General features: G+C 46.8%; 1 protein-coding gene and 1 long non-coding RNA gene across 3 annotated transcripts; one reads left to right on the top strand and one right to left on the bottom strand.

Moving 5' to 3' along the window:
• Positions 1-2,467: 2,467 nt before the first annotated feature.
• Positions 2,468-12,542, bottom strand: NUDT19 (nudix hydrolase 19). Of its 2 annotated transcripts, XR_011422279.1 has the most exons (4): positions 9,105-12,542; positions 4,716-4,900; positions 4,395-4,602; positions 2,468-3,510 (listed from the first exon to the last, which is right to left on the bottom strand). XR_011422279.1 is itself a non-coding variant. In XM_023649483.2 (3 exons), the coding sequence occupies exons 1-3, from the start codon at positions 10,068-10,070 to the stop codon at positions 3,305-3,307; spliced, it is 1,380 nt and encodes a 459-aa protein (XP_023505251.2). In that variant the 5' UTR covers positions 10,071-12,542; the 3' UTR covers positions 2,468-3,304. The 2 variants fall into 2 exon arrangements, 1 of the variants encoding a protein (XP_023505251.2); XM_023649483.2 differs by lacking the exon at positions 4,716-4,900.
• On the top strand, positions 10,540-13,792 carry LOC106782002 (uncharacterized). The gene is made up of 2 exons (XR_011422280.1): positions 10,540-11,331; positions 13,257-13,792. It is a non-coding gene; the product is annotated as an uncharacterized lncRNA (long non-coding RNA).
• The last annotated feature ends 45 nt before the right edge of the window (positions 13,793-13,837 follow it).

Below are 13,837 nucleotides of genomic sequence, written 5' to 3'. Positions count from 1 at the left end.
AACAAAAACAAAAAAAACACAAAACCCAGATCCGGCCCAGTGGCACAGTAGTGAAGTTCACATATTCTGTCTTAGCAGCCCAGGGTTCACCAGTTCGGATCCCAGGTGTGGACATGGCACCACTTGGCACGCCATGCTGTGGTATGTGTCCTACATATAAAGTAGAGGAGGATGGGCACGGATGTTAGCTCAGGGCCAGTCTTCCTCAGCAAAAAGGGGACGATTGGTGGCAGATGTTAGCTCAGGGCTAAACGTCCTTAAAAAAATAAATAAATAAATGATACAGAAAAAAAATCTATCTTTATGAAGAAAACCCAGTCACAGTACTTATCACTATATCTCCTAAAGTCACCCACTGAGCCATCTAACTCCAGTGAAGAGGGCACCAGGCTCGGAGTGTTGGGAAAGGCAGCGTCACGCACGGTCTTTTGACCCTCTGTCTCAGCTGCCTAAGGATGGGCCTTGGGCCTGGAACACTTCCTTACCAAAAGACAGAGAGCCCTCACAACCTGTGCTGGCCCTGCCACATTGTATGGGGATGTCCTTCCTCGTTTCAGACTCAACGTGTGCACCCTTGCTCTGCTCAAGTGTGCGAATTGTCTGGCACCCAGCCAACGCCACCACTCTATCTGCCCATGCAGGGAGCAGACGGGGCCCTTCCACTGCAGCACTCTATCTGCCCATGCAGGGAGCAGACGGGGCCCTTCTCCTGCAGCACTCTATCTGCCCATGCAGGGAGCAGACGGGGCCCTTCTCCTGCAGCACTCTATCTGCCCATGCAGGGAGCAGACGGGGCCCTTCCACTGCAGCACTCTATCTGCCCATGCAGGGAGCAAACGGGGCCCTTCCACTGCAGCACTCTATCTGCCCATGCAGGGGGCAGACGGGGCCCTTCCCCTGCAGCACTCTATCTGCCCATGCAGGGAGCAGACGGGGCCCTTCCACTGCAGCACTCTATCTGTCCATGCAGGGAGCAGACGGGGCCCTTCCACTGCAGCACTCTATCTGCCCATGCAGGGAGCAAACGGGGCCCTTCCACTGCAGCACTCTATCTGCCCATGCAGGGGGCAGACGGGGCCCTTCCCCTGCAGCACTCTATCTGCCCATGCAGGGAGCAAACGGGGCCCTTCCACTGCAGCACTCTATCTGTCCATGCAGGGAGCAGACGGGGCCCTTCCCCTGCAGCACTCTATCTGCCCATGCAGGGAGCAGACGGGGCCCTTCCACTGCAGCACTCTATCTGTCCATGCAGGGAGCAGACGGGGCCCTTCCCCTGCAGCACTCTATCTGCCCATGCAGGGGGCAGACGGGGCCCTTCCACTGCAGCACTCTATCTGCCCATGCAGGGGGCAGACGGGGCCCTTCCCCTGCAGCACTCTATCTGCCCATGCAGGGGGCAGACGGGGCCCTTCCCCTGCAGCACTCTATCTGCCCATGCAGGGGGCAGACGGGGCCCTTCCCCTGCAGCACTCTATCTGCCCATGCAGGGAGCAGACGGGGCCCTTCCACTGCAGCACTCTATCTGTCCATGCAGGGGGCAGACGGGGCCCTTCCACTGCAGCACTCTATCTGCCCATGCAGGGGCCAGACGGGGCCCTTCCCCTGCAGCACTCTATCTGCCCATGCAGGGGGCAGACGGGGCCCTTCCCCTGCAGCACTCTATCTGCCCATGCAGGGAGCAGATGGGGCCCTTCCCCTGCAGCACAAGAGGGGTGTGTGTGGGCCAAGTGCCCTGTGTGAGCAGCCGGGAGGGGACCTGCTGGCCACGGGGGACCAAGGTGCACTCCTGGAGCCGATCTCGCTCTGCCTCTTCTCCATGTTGAGTAAAGCCCTGTTCCATCCAATGCTTGGCTGCGTTGTGGTCTCCTTGGTGACTATAATACCAAGATGCAATGGGCAGAAGTGTTCAGACTTCTGCTTCTGGTGACAAGCAACAGATGTCACTTGCTCCACAAAGCATCAGGCTCTACTCTTGGCTGTGGCACTAACTAGCTGTTAATCTGAGGAATAATCTGTTTCTCAGTTTCCCCGTCAGTAAAATCGTGGTGTTCACTGAAGTCTCTTCCAGCTGTAACACTGTATTTTCCGTGAAAATGAAAGAATATTATGCCAAGGCCAAAAGTCAGTAAGGAGAACTTTTGTAGATTCAGAATGCTAACCGTATCTGCGGTTCTCAAAATTTAGATATTGGAACCATTTACTGAAGAAAATAGATTTTATTCTAGATTTGAGTTTTTCAACCTTGGCCAGATAATTCCTTGTGGGCGGCTGTCCTGTGTACTGGAGGATATTTAACTGCACCCCTGGCCTCTCCCCACTAGGTGGTAGTAGCATCTTGCTCTCAGTTGTGACAACCAATGATGTTTCCAGACATTATCACATGTCCCCTGAAGGGCTAAAGTGCCTGGGACTGAGAAGCACTGATTAAACGTATTCCTCTCATCAGGATTAAATAATACACATAAACTTTATTTATCAATACTTCTATTTTATAGGTAGGAAAACTAAGATATTTCATGGAAAACGACATCCATTATACACAGCATAATAGTCAAAGATCTGAAACAGAATTAGCATCTTAACCATTTCTCATCTTTAATCAATAAAGATTTTTCCCCATAAGAGGAAGTGAAAAAATTACCCCTACTAAAAATACTGAAAATAAACATCATTAATAAATGCCAGTAAATGATGCATAGTTCTGCATCTCTCTAACCTCTCTGTATTCACTTACTGGCAGAGTAAAAAGAATCATGGTTTTCTATGCCTTCATATTTCTTTAAAATAGTAACTGAAATCGGTTTCCAATTTGGTAAACCTAATAACTAATGCCATTTGGTTTTGAACAGAATTGTATCTTAACCATCAGGCTAAAGACGTAAGAAAATAATGACATTGTCACTTGAAGGTCATCTCAGTCTACTGTTCCCTATGTAATCAGACACCCTGAAATTAATTTCAGCATAAAATTTAAAGAATTCACGGATCATTCTCCTAGGCACATCCGGGAAGTGCTAATCCACCGGACAGTTAAAGATAATGGCGAGAGAACATCTTGTTTACACTTTTGATAATGAAACAATACAGGAGTGGAAAACCTGGTGAATTTTTTTCTTGTTTTGGTAACAAGACCATTAATTCCTGTAGGGTTTAAAGAATAAATAAGCAAGAGTGCTCCATAACACACCTGAAATATGAAAGGCTACACTATAACTTTTACAGGCCCAAAGTTCCAAGCAAGTCCAGTGAAGCCTCAGTAGCCATCAGGGCAACATCAGGTAGTCAGTTTACACAAAGCAGTACTCTACAAACGGCTCTTACTTACTACATAGTTCTTAGGATAGACGTGTTTACACTTTGACTGAACAGTCACGTGGATACTGTAAACATGAGGGCTGTGTATTACTATTCGGTGAAATTTCTTGCCTTCCTTCATAACTTCTTCAGTCTTTTTTTCAGTGGACAAAGGATTTTCTAAAAAGTATGAATCTTCTAAGTACAGTTCGTCTCCTGAAAAATATTTTAATTCCAGAAAGGGTTATTTTATAAAACATTCCAATATATTAGTGACATATAAATCTGTATTTTTATCTATTTCATGTATTTGGAACTGAGATAGTTGTTAAATAACCCTAATTTTATGTGCTTACCTCAATTTCTTTCTTGTGTTTTTAATACCCACCCCCCCCCCCAGCTCCCCAATCCCCAGCCAAGAATTTTCTTTGGGCACATAAATATCTACGACTGGTATTTTTTCATCATGAACTATAACTTTTATACTAGTTCATGACTCTCTTTAGCCTAGTCAATATTAATACTGGCCTTGATATCCATATACTTTTGGTGTTTCAATGTGAGCTGCTCTGATAATTTTAAGGTTAAATTAGAGAAATTATCATTTACACATCAAAACTGCTAAAATGTCCCATGGTAGGATAAGTAACAAATATTATCACTAATCTGAAAACGAGACAGGTAGCCGTTAGTAAGACCAGTCACAAAGCCCCATTCTGAACTGCCACGAAATCTCTATCCCAGACCTGCCCAACAATAACTGACCTCCCAAACTCCTTAATGCAAATAAGCGGACAACTTACAAGTTCTCATGATTCAAAATTAAAGTATAAAAAAGTGAGATAATATATGGGAAAGAACTTTGTCAATGCCTAGGAAATATATTTACATAAATGTATATGTGTGTCTATAAAGTGACTTATTCAGAACTCTGGTTATAATAAATACTATGGATATTTTATAGACTTTGACATTATTTAATATCGCTGTAGCGTGTGAAACGCAGACTGGAACTCACGTCTATGTTGGGCAATACTGCCACCTTGCCCAGTGCGTTAAAGGTGAACACTAGCAGAAGCCTTGGTGCTCCACTGACGTACCGGGTAGAAGCTGGAGCCTCCCATCAGCAGTTAAGCACGTGATCGGCAGCCACCTTTCCGGCCCTTCTATTGCACGATCCAAACAAAATTTGTGCAAGTCAGAGAGAGAGGCAAAGTTCTGGAGTCTTCTTATTTCGTAGAACTGTGGGGGTGCCAACCAAATCTCTTCTGATATGAAACTTTCAGTTGCCTCTGACGGAGATGACCACTGCGGAAGACAAAGGGAGGATTTCCTAACTGTTCCACAGACAATGCAAGATCTGAGATCATCAGATCGGCACCTAAGATCTAACTGAAGATGTACAATGATCATTAACGTGCCTTGCTAGGTTCCTCGGAGACAACATGAAAAGATTCAGTGAAGAAAGCTGGGCTGATCCCCTTAAGAGGCTGACGATTAGGACACCGATCCTGAGAACTAGTACATAAACCAAGGGTTGGCCTGGGAGAGTTGTTCTGCATAAAAGGCAGGGCGTGCTGAGAAGGTGAGGTGCTTCTGGTCACTCCTGAAGGAAAGAAGACTCTGAAGTGTAAACTCATGGCAGCAGACTGAGAATTTAGTGCCCGTTTGTTCCTCCCATAAATGGTGCCTCCACTAAGCCATGAGTATGTGGTGGTGAGCAAGACAAAGTTCTCTCAGGCCGTACGGGGCCTTCAGTAACCACAGCGTAGCATGACATGCGTCACATGTTACAGTGGGGGAAAGAGTCAGAAGCAACAGGCGCTTTGAGAAAGGTCAAGAGGCCTGGCTCAGTCTACAGTCCCAGAAGCATAAAATAGCAGGGCATCAGCCAGACATTGTTTGCCTATTTCAGTTCAGTGAGCTCACTGCTGTGATGTGCCCTCCTTCCCAAGCCTTCCTTCCATACACATTTAGATAAAAAGAGCTGATTCAATAACTATGGAGTAACCCCAAAAGATCTTTCTTTAACTGGTTTACTAAATATCCACTTCACTGGGTGGGGGAAACTGATTCCCACGCCAAAACCCAGGCAGTTGAAATTGATTGCTGCCTTGAGTAACTCTAGGCCAAAGGTTTACAAGCTTGTATGTGCTTAAACATCCCCTGAGAAACCTGTTAAGTCAGTCTTCAATCTAGAGGCCCAGCAATCTACCTTTAACAAGCACCCCAGATTATTCGGAAGTTGGCCAATGCTCCATTCTGAAAAACAAAGCTCAAGCTTCAAAGAACTATGCAACCTCTAAGTTATTTACAAAGCACTCTGCTTCGTCAATTCCAAGTGAGTTCAGTGATAACAATCAAGATGAAAGGCTGAACAATAGGCATCAACCCACATAATCCAACCTGTTCAGGTTAGTCCAGTCCATAGGTTAAAAGAATTCATCATTTATGGGTTACTTATCAGTAAAGCAGTGCTCATAAAATATTTCCAATCCTTAGGACAACCCTGCATGCTTTCATTTTACAGATGAAGAAACTCAGGCAGCTCCCCTCATAGGAAAATGTGGACTTTAAACTGCGGGGACTGGGGTGGGGGGCAGTTCTAATTTGCACCCTGTTTCCACTAGGTTTCTGATCTTTAGCACTATTGACACTTTAGGCCAGATAATTCTTTGTTGTGAGGGGTTGTCCTGTGCACTGAAGGATGTTTAGTAGCACCCCTCAGCTCTACCCAGTAGAAGTTCAGTTGTGACAACCAAAAATGTCTCCAGAAATTGCCAAATGTACACGGGGCTAGGGTGGGCAAATCCTGCCGTTGAGAACCACTAGCCCAGACCAGGTTAAAAACTGTGGATTGGAGCCTCTTCTTCCAGCCATGAGCACTGAATTACCTTCCCCCAACTAAATGTAAACAATAGAGAAGCAGATAAAATCTATGAAACCATCATTTCTGGACAGTGAAAAATGCAGAATTGTAATTTGTGAGAAAACAAAAACAAATAAGGTGACCTCTACCATTGCCAACACTTTCTGCCTAAAGAATCCCCAGACCAGAGCACACACTAGAAAACAAGGATTCCTGAAAAAAGAACCATGACCTGGGAGCTTTATGACTAATAACTCCCAGGGCTCACTTAAGGCCAGGAATTTTTCAAACTCCCTCCAAGCACAGTGGAGAGACCTTGCTGCCTATAAGGGGCATTCAGTAGATCCTAGAAGGGTCGCACATTATAAGTGCAGCTAAATTAGCCCTAGAATAAAGGCTACCACAGATCTACCTTAAAACCACTTAAAAAACAAATCTCAAAAGGATCAAGTTAATTTGCAATTACTTAACTTCCTGTCAGGAAAAGTCCAACAATCTCTAAAGGAATATGACAATATCCAATATCCACTCAAAAATTGCAAGACCGATGACAAAGCAGGAAAATATGACCCACAGCTAGAAGAAAAATCAGTCAACAGCAACAGACCCAGAAACTACAGAGATGATGGAATTAGCAGAAAAGAACATTAAAACCACTGTCTTAAGTATGTTCCATTGGCTCAAAGATGTAAAGGAAAACATGAACATGACGAGAAATAGGAAATACGTAAAAAGAACTAAAGGGAACTTCCAGAGATGAAAAATATCTGAAATGAAAATATGCTGGATGGTATTTACAGCAAATTAGATATACATAAGAAAAGAGAAAGAGAACTTGAAAATAGCAATAGAATCTATTCAAAATAAAGCACAGAGAGGAAAAGAGATTGACAAAAAAATGAATAAGATATTAGTGACCCACGAGACATTAAGAAGTAGTCCAACATACATGTAATTGGAATCCCAGAAAATAGGGGCAAGCAAAAAATATTTGAAGAAATAAATAAATAACACAACAGGGGCCAGCCTGGTGGCAAAGCGGTTAAGTGTGCACATTCCACTTCGGCAGCCCAGGGTTCACCGGTTTGGATTCCGGGTGCGGACACCGCTTGGCAAGCCATGCTGTGGTAGGCATCCCACATATAAAGTAGAGGAAAATAGGCGCAGATGCTCGCTCAGGGCCAGTCTTCCTCAGCAAAAAGAGGAGGACTGGCAGTGGATGTTAGCTCAGGGCTAATCTTCCTCAAAAACTAAAATAAAAAATAATAATAAAACAAAACGAAAACCATGCACATGATAAACTGCTGAACATCAATAATTAAGAGGAAATATTTAAAGTAGCCACACACACCAACAAAACAAACCATACATTATGCACAGAAAAACAAAGATAAGAGGTAAAGGCAGACTTCTCATCAGAAAATTATGCAAGCCAGAAAATAATGAAGCAACATCTTTAAGTACTGAAAGGGAAAAAAACCCTGTTAACCTAGAACTCTATACCCAGCCAAAACATCTTTCAACAAATGAAGGCAAAATAAAGTATTTTTTAGATAAACAAAATTTACAAGATTCACTGTCAGAAGATCTGAAACACAAGATATATTAGAGAAAGTTCTTCAGGTATAAAGAAACCAGATGTAGATTTAAATCCACACAAAGGAATGAAGAGTGCTAAGAACGGAATACATGCAGGTAAACATCAAAGACATTTTTTCCTCATTTTCACAGTCTTTGACTGTTTAAGGCAAAAATAATCAGTGTATTGTAGTTTACAATAGCAATAGAAGGCATATGCCTGACAACAATAGCATAAAGGACAGCAGGGGAGAAACGTAAGTCTATGGTTGTGAGGTTCTAGCACTATACATTAAGTGGAAGACAAATACTGCAAACCCTACAGGAACCACCTGTTTGTTTTCAATAAGTCAATAATGGAGATAACACGGAGCCCTAAAAATAAATAATCTAAAAGAAGTTAGGAAAAGAAAAACATCACAAAGTATAGATGGGACAGATTAAACAAAAAAACTAACGGCAAGATGGTAGATTTGAATCTAACTTATAGATGATAACATTAAATACAAATGATCTAAACACTCCAATTAAAAGGCTGAAATTGTCATATTGGACTAAAAAAACCAAGACTATATGTTGCCTACAAGAAACACACTTTTAAATATAAAGGCACATATATGTTAAAAATAAAGGATGGAAAAATATATACTATGCTGTTGCTAATTAAAAGCGTGGCTATATTAGTATCAAACAGAATAAACTTCAGATTACGGAATAAAGAACACCACCAGGGAGAAAGAAGGCTATTTCATAAGAATCAAAGGGCCAACCCAGGAAACTTTAACAGCCCTAAACGTCTACGCAGCACCTTACAGGGGACCTTCCAAATACATGAAGCAAGACCTGACAGAACTGAAGAGAGAAAAAGACAAATCCAGGTCTTCCTTGCAGAGTTCAGCATCCCTCTCTATTGGATGCAACGAGTAATTGATGCGGGAGGCCTGACACACCGCCGAAGACTTTAACCTGATGACATCTTTACAAACACTCCATCAAACACAGAATACATTTTCTTTTTAGGTGCAAGGGGACATTCACCAAGATGGACTATATTCGTGGCCATAAAACAAGTCTCAGTAAATTTTAACCGATTGAAATCACAAACTATGCTCTCTGACACAAAAGAACGAATCTGCCGTGGGGATGGCATAAGTTACAGCTCGTGAAGCGCTGGCGGGGAGCCGGGCGGCCCTCGGCTGGGGCAGCGGCCCCGCGGGGGACCGACAGACGAGGCCCCGGGCCCCTGAGGCCGGGAGAGCAGAGGGCGCGGCCCCGGGTCCTGGCGGCGGCCTGCAGGCTGCCGGCCCGACGCCCGGTCCCCGGCCGGCTGGAGGCTCCCGCGGCGCCCCGCTCGACGCCCCACCTGGTAGCCCACCACCTCGGCCTGGTCGGGGAGGACGGGCGGCGGCTCGCGCAGGCAGCACAGGAAGAAGGCCGTGTCGAAGCGGCGGCTGCCGCCGACCACGAACGGCGTGAGCCAGGCGCTCCAGTCGTGCAGCGCCCACACGTCGGGCGTGCAGTCCAGGTGCGCGCACAGGCGCAGGAAGTGGCGCGGGTCGCGGCGGACGTGGGCGCGCCAGGCGGCCAGGCCCGGCGGCGGCGCGAGGGCGCGGCCCGGCTCGGGCGCCGACGGCCGCGAGCCCCTGGGCCGCAGCAGCAGCACGCCGGCCTCCTCGAAGGCCTCGCGGATGGCGCAGATGCGGAAGGCCACGTCATCGGGCAGCGCCGCGCCGCCCGCGTCCCCGTCCGCGGCGCCGGCGGCGGGCAGCCCCGGGAAGGCGGAGGGCGGCGGCGGCGCCGGGCCCAGGCCGAAGCGCGGCGGCGCGTGGTGCGGCTCGAAGAGGCGCAGCCAGTCGGCCGAGCGGTCCGCCGCGTCCAGCACGCCGCCCGGGAAGACGTGCGCCCCGGGCATGAAGCCTTGCCTCGGGGAGCGCTGCAGCAGCAGCAGCCGGAAGCCCTCGGCGGGCGACCAGGCGGTGGGCCCCGGGTGCGTCCAGCCCGCCGCCAGCACGACGGAAGCCGCCCGGCGCCAGCTGCTCGGGCTCGGCCGCAGGGGGCCGCTCATGGCGGCGGCGGCGCGCTGCTTCCGGGCTCCGGGTTCTGGCGCGGCGGGAGCCCCCGGGCACCGACCCGCCCGCCCGCAGCGGCCTTCCCGGACTAGAGGCTGGAGGCCGGTGTGTCGCGCGAGGAACTCCGGACCAGGCGGGCACTGGGCGCTCGGTGACGCGGGACTGCTTGTCCTGCACCGGCGGAGGGGCGTGGCGCCGGCGCGAGCAAGCTCGCTCTCGCGGGACAAGGGCTGTCCCAGCCGCTGGCCAGGGACTGTCATTCACAGTCGCCTGGAAAGAAGGCTGCCTCAGCCCCACTCAGGACACTCGGATCAAGAGCAGGAATGCTTAGGGGCGCGCATGATCTGTCGCGGTAAAAGTGCAATACAAACCCGGGTGTCGTGACACCTACCCCACCAAGACCTGAGCACCGGGACTCTCTCCCTTAAACCACGGGTCCACGCGAGGGTGTGTCTCCTTTGGCGGTTGGCGGGCCGGCAGGTCCAAAGGACAGGTGTCTGAGCTTTGCAGCCTCACGTGAGCCCCACCAATAGGAGACTGATGGATGAACCACGCGCCAAATAAAAATTTCCTGCTACACAGCCTGAGTGTGAAAGATCCTCCTGGAATCCCTGCTTCCCAGGGTAATCAGTCTTGTGTTCTGGACTCCTTTTACTGGCAGGGCACTTGGGACCACCTTAAGCATCTTGGGTCATTTGATGATTTCCCCTTTCATGGGAGATTTTTATTCAGGCCTAGAGGTGGGAGTTTCTCTCGGCTCTACCTTTTTAGTGGCTGTAATACTCCCACCTCCAAGAGAAACATTACTCTCTCTTAGAAAGATGCTGTTTAAGTCTGCCTTCTCTTTTATAACTCTTTGTCAGTTGCCAACAGCTTCTCTCACAATTGCTATTATAACAGATCACACGCTCGTTATGTTTTTAGATGAGATATAAATTATACTCTTGCTGAGCTTCATGTACAAACTATCATTTTGATGTGGGTTAATTCCGGGGAGAGAATCCACAGATGGCACCATCAGTATTTAGGTTGATTTTTGTTAGCATCGTTTTCTAAAGGTGCAAATCCCTGTGTACTGACTGCATCCCAGAAACAAAGAGTGGGGCCACACGTTGAGAAAGGCACACGTGGAGGCCAAGGGAAGACACATGGCCTACTGGGAGGGTCTGCCAACTTTCATCCACCATGAGTCTACAGAATCCACAGTTGGGGACCCTCTCCCTGAACTGCTTCCTGACTGCATACAGCTCTCTGCTCTGAGACGGTCATTTCAGAATCTTGTAGAGTGTGCGGTGGCGCCCTGGAGCCTGTATTTTAACAATCTCCTACTCCCAGGTCATCCCAGTGCTACGAGTCATTGGAAGCTGTGGAAGGTGGTGACACCATCAAGTTCCTATCTTCCAAGTTCACCCTGACGGCAGCATGGTGACTCAACTGGATTGGACCAGAGGCCCATGGAATGCACTAGGCAAGAAACAATGAAGGCCTAAGCTAGGAGAGTGGCTGTGGAGAGGGAGTAAGGTGGGGAGAAGGGAATGCTTAAGAGAGTACTTAATCTTCACTTGATGTAATGTGGTAATTGGTTGACTATGCAGAGCAAGGGAGAGGAAGGAGTTAAAGTTCTAGCCTGGGAGAATGAAGTAACAGCCCTTCAATCCTAGGAGTAAGAATATTTACTAAGCACTGTGTGTGAGGCATTAGGAACTTTCTAAGTATTAGCAGTATAATCCTCATAAAACCCTATAAGGTGGAAATAGCTATTGCCATTTTACAGATGAGAAACCATTCACAGGAGGGGTTAACTACCTTAAGAAAAGACACGCTATTCACTGTAAAGTAACCGTTGTTTTGTAGGGATAAATGTTTATTTCTATATCAGCTGGTTTTCCCAAAAGCTGGTTATTCCTGAGTAAGATGACCGAGTCCTGGAGTGCATAGCAAAATGATGCACTTTCGGTGGATCCTAGCCCATGCAGGACAGTCTGCAGAACTGCATCCTGCCATGTCGGTCTTCCTCAGGAGGCTCTATGGTCATATAAAACCAGCTCCTGAATGTATCCAGAGATCACACTTCAGGTATCTGAGCTGTAGCTAAGAACCAGAACAGAGGCAAACAACAGACCCTGAGCAGCCAAAGAGATACACATGTCATACTCAAATCTAATGTGCTCTGCTCACAGGAAAAATTAATTTATGGAGATATTACTTATCTACTGGTGTTAACAAATTCCTGTAAAACTTGGTGGCTTAAAACGATAAACATTTATTATCTCACAGTTTCTGTGGAGCAGGAATTTGAGAGCATCTCAGCTGCATGGTTCTGACCCAGTATCTCCTGTGAGACTGGTCAGCGTGTCAGCCTAGGCTTGACTGGGAACCGGGGGATCCATTTCCACAATGTCTCACTCACATGGCCGTCAGCCAGCAGCCTCAGCTCCTCACCACAGGGGCCTCTCCATAGGGCTCTTGAATGTCTTCAAGACTTGGCAGTTAACTTCCCCCCCGAGAGAGTGGTCCAAGAGAGGAAGGAAAAAGGCATGGCGCCTTTGATGACTTCACCTCAGAAGTCACACTCCATCATTTCCACGGTATCCCGCTGTTACCCTGGTCAGCTCTACTCAATGTAGGAGGGAGGCGACTATATGAAAATACCTGGAAGTGGGAATCACTGGGGTCATCTTGGAGGCTGTCTTACCACAGTGGATAAAAAATGAAACCATCTACTCATAAGAAGAAAACAGGTGAATTCCTCTGTTGTCTTGCCTCAAAATCTAGAAACAATAGGGAAAAGATTGATCAATTTGACGTACTCCATATTTATAACTTTATTATGACAAAAAAACACAGTAAGAAAGTCTAAGATATAACAAACTGGAAAAATTATCAGTAATGCCTGTCACAAAAAATTAAGACTTAGAAAAAATGAAGAAGAAAAAATCTTCAATTGTGTAGGAAAATGGGCAAGACATATGAAAAGACAGTTCATTGTGATTTGTTTAAGATCACACAGCCAGCAAGTGTCAGAATCTGTCCCCAAGCCCATCATCATGTGCTGAGAATGCCCTGCCCTGCTCAGCCCAGTTCTGCCAGGGGCACAGAGCCAGCTACCCCAGGCCTGACACTAAGTGCACACAGCCATCCCCTGCAAGCGCTAGCTATACCATGTGCCACTTGGTCACGAGAGAGTGAGTTGCTTTGTTTATGACAACGGTTGCTTACTTCATAAGTAGGACACTTGACTCCATTCCTAGCTTCTACTGGTCTCCCCAGCTATCTTTACAATGAGAAATTTTCTTATTTGGTTTATTAGAACACGCATAATCCTAAAAGAAAAAAAACTTTACAAACATGTCATATTGCTTCTTACCTATAGCTCCATGCAGGCTTTTATTTCAATCTCTAGTTCAGCCAGCCCAAATTCATTTCTGTTATTGATTTTTTATCAGGTTTTTCTGTGGAAAAAGAAAGAAAGGAAGAGAATGTGATCTGCAGGGCTAGCTGTGGAGAGATGACTTCAGCTCGGAGCCTCAGCGGTAACAGGAGAGTTTGCTCAGCCTGCCTGGAAACGGGCTTGTCACCACAGTGACACAAAATTCACCCATGAATGGCAGTTCCATCCTGTGCGCCGAGAATCACCACGGAAAAATTATTTCTCAGAATGTTTTTTGAAAAGGTTCACAACATTGTTTTCTCAAAAATGTATGGATTCCATTTGTGTGACATTCTGGAAAAGGCAAAACTATACCGACAGAAATCAGATGAGTGGTTGTCAGAGCCTGGGGTGGGAGGAAAAGACTGACTACAAAAGGAAATGGGGGCACTTATGGGGGCTGATGGAAACATTCTGTATCTTGATTGCAGTGGTGGTTCCATGATTGTATACAGTTGTCAAAACGCAAAGCTGCACGCCTAAAAGGGCGAATGTTACTGTATTTCAATTATACCTCAATAAATTTGACTTTAGAAATGTACAGATTCCAAATTCCAGATCAACCTGAATTTCCCTCTGTAACCTTTTTACGACATA

This window comes from Equus caballus, chromosome 10 (genome assembly GCF_041296265.1).
Source record: "Equus caballus isolate H_3958 breed thoroughbred chromosome 10, TB-T2T, whole genome shotgun sequence".
In the NCBI taxonomy this organism is placed as follows: domain Eukaryota; kingdom Metazoa; phylum Chordata; class Mammalia; order Perissodactyla; family Equidae; genus Equus; species Equus caballus.
Note: the sequence above shows the minus strand (reverse complement) of the source record. Positions and strands in the feature narration are given on the sequence as shown.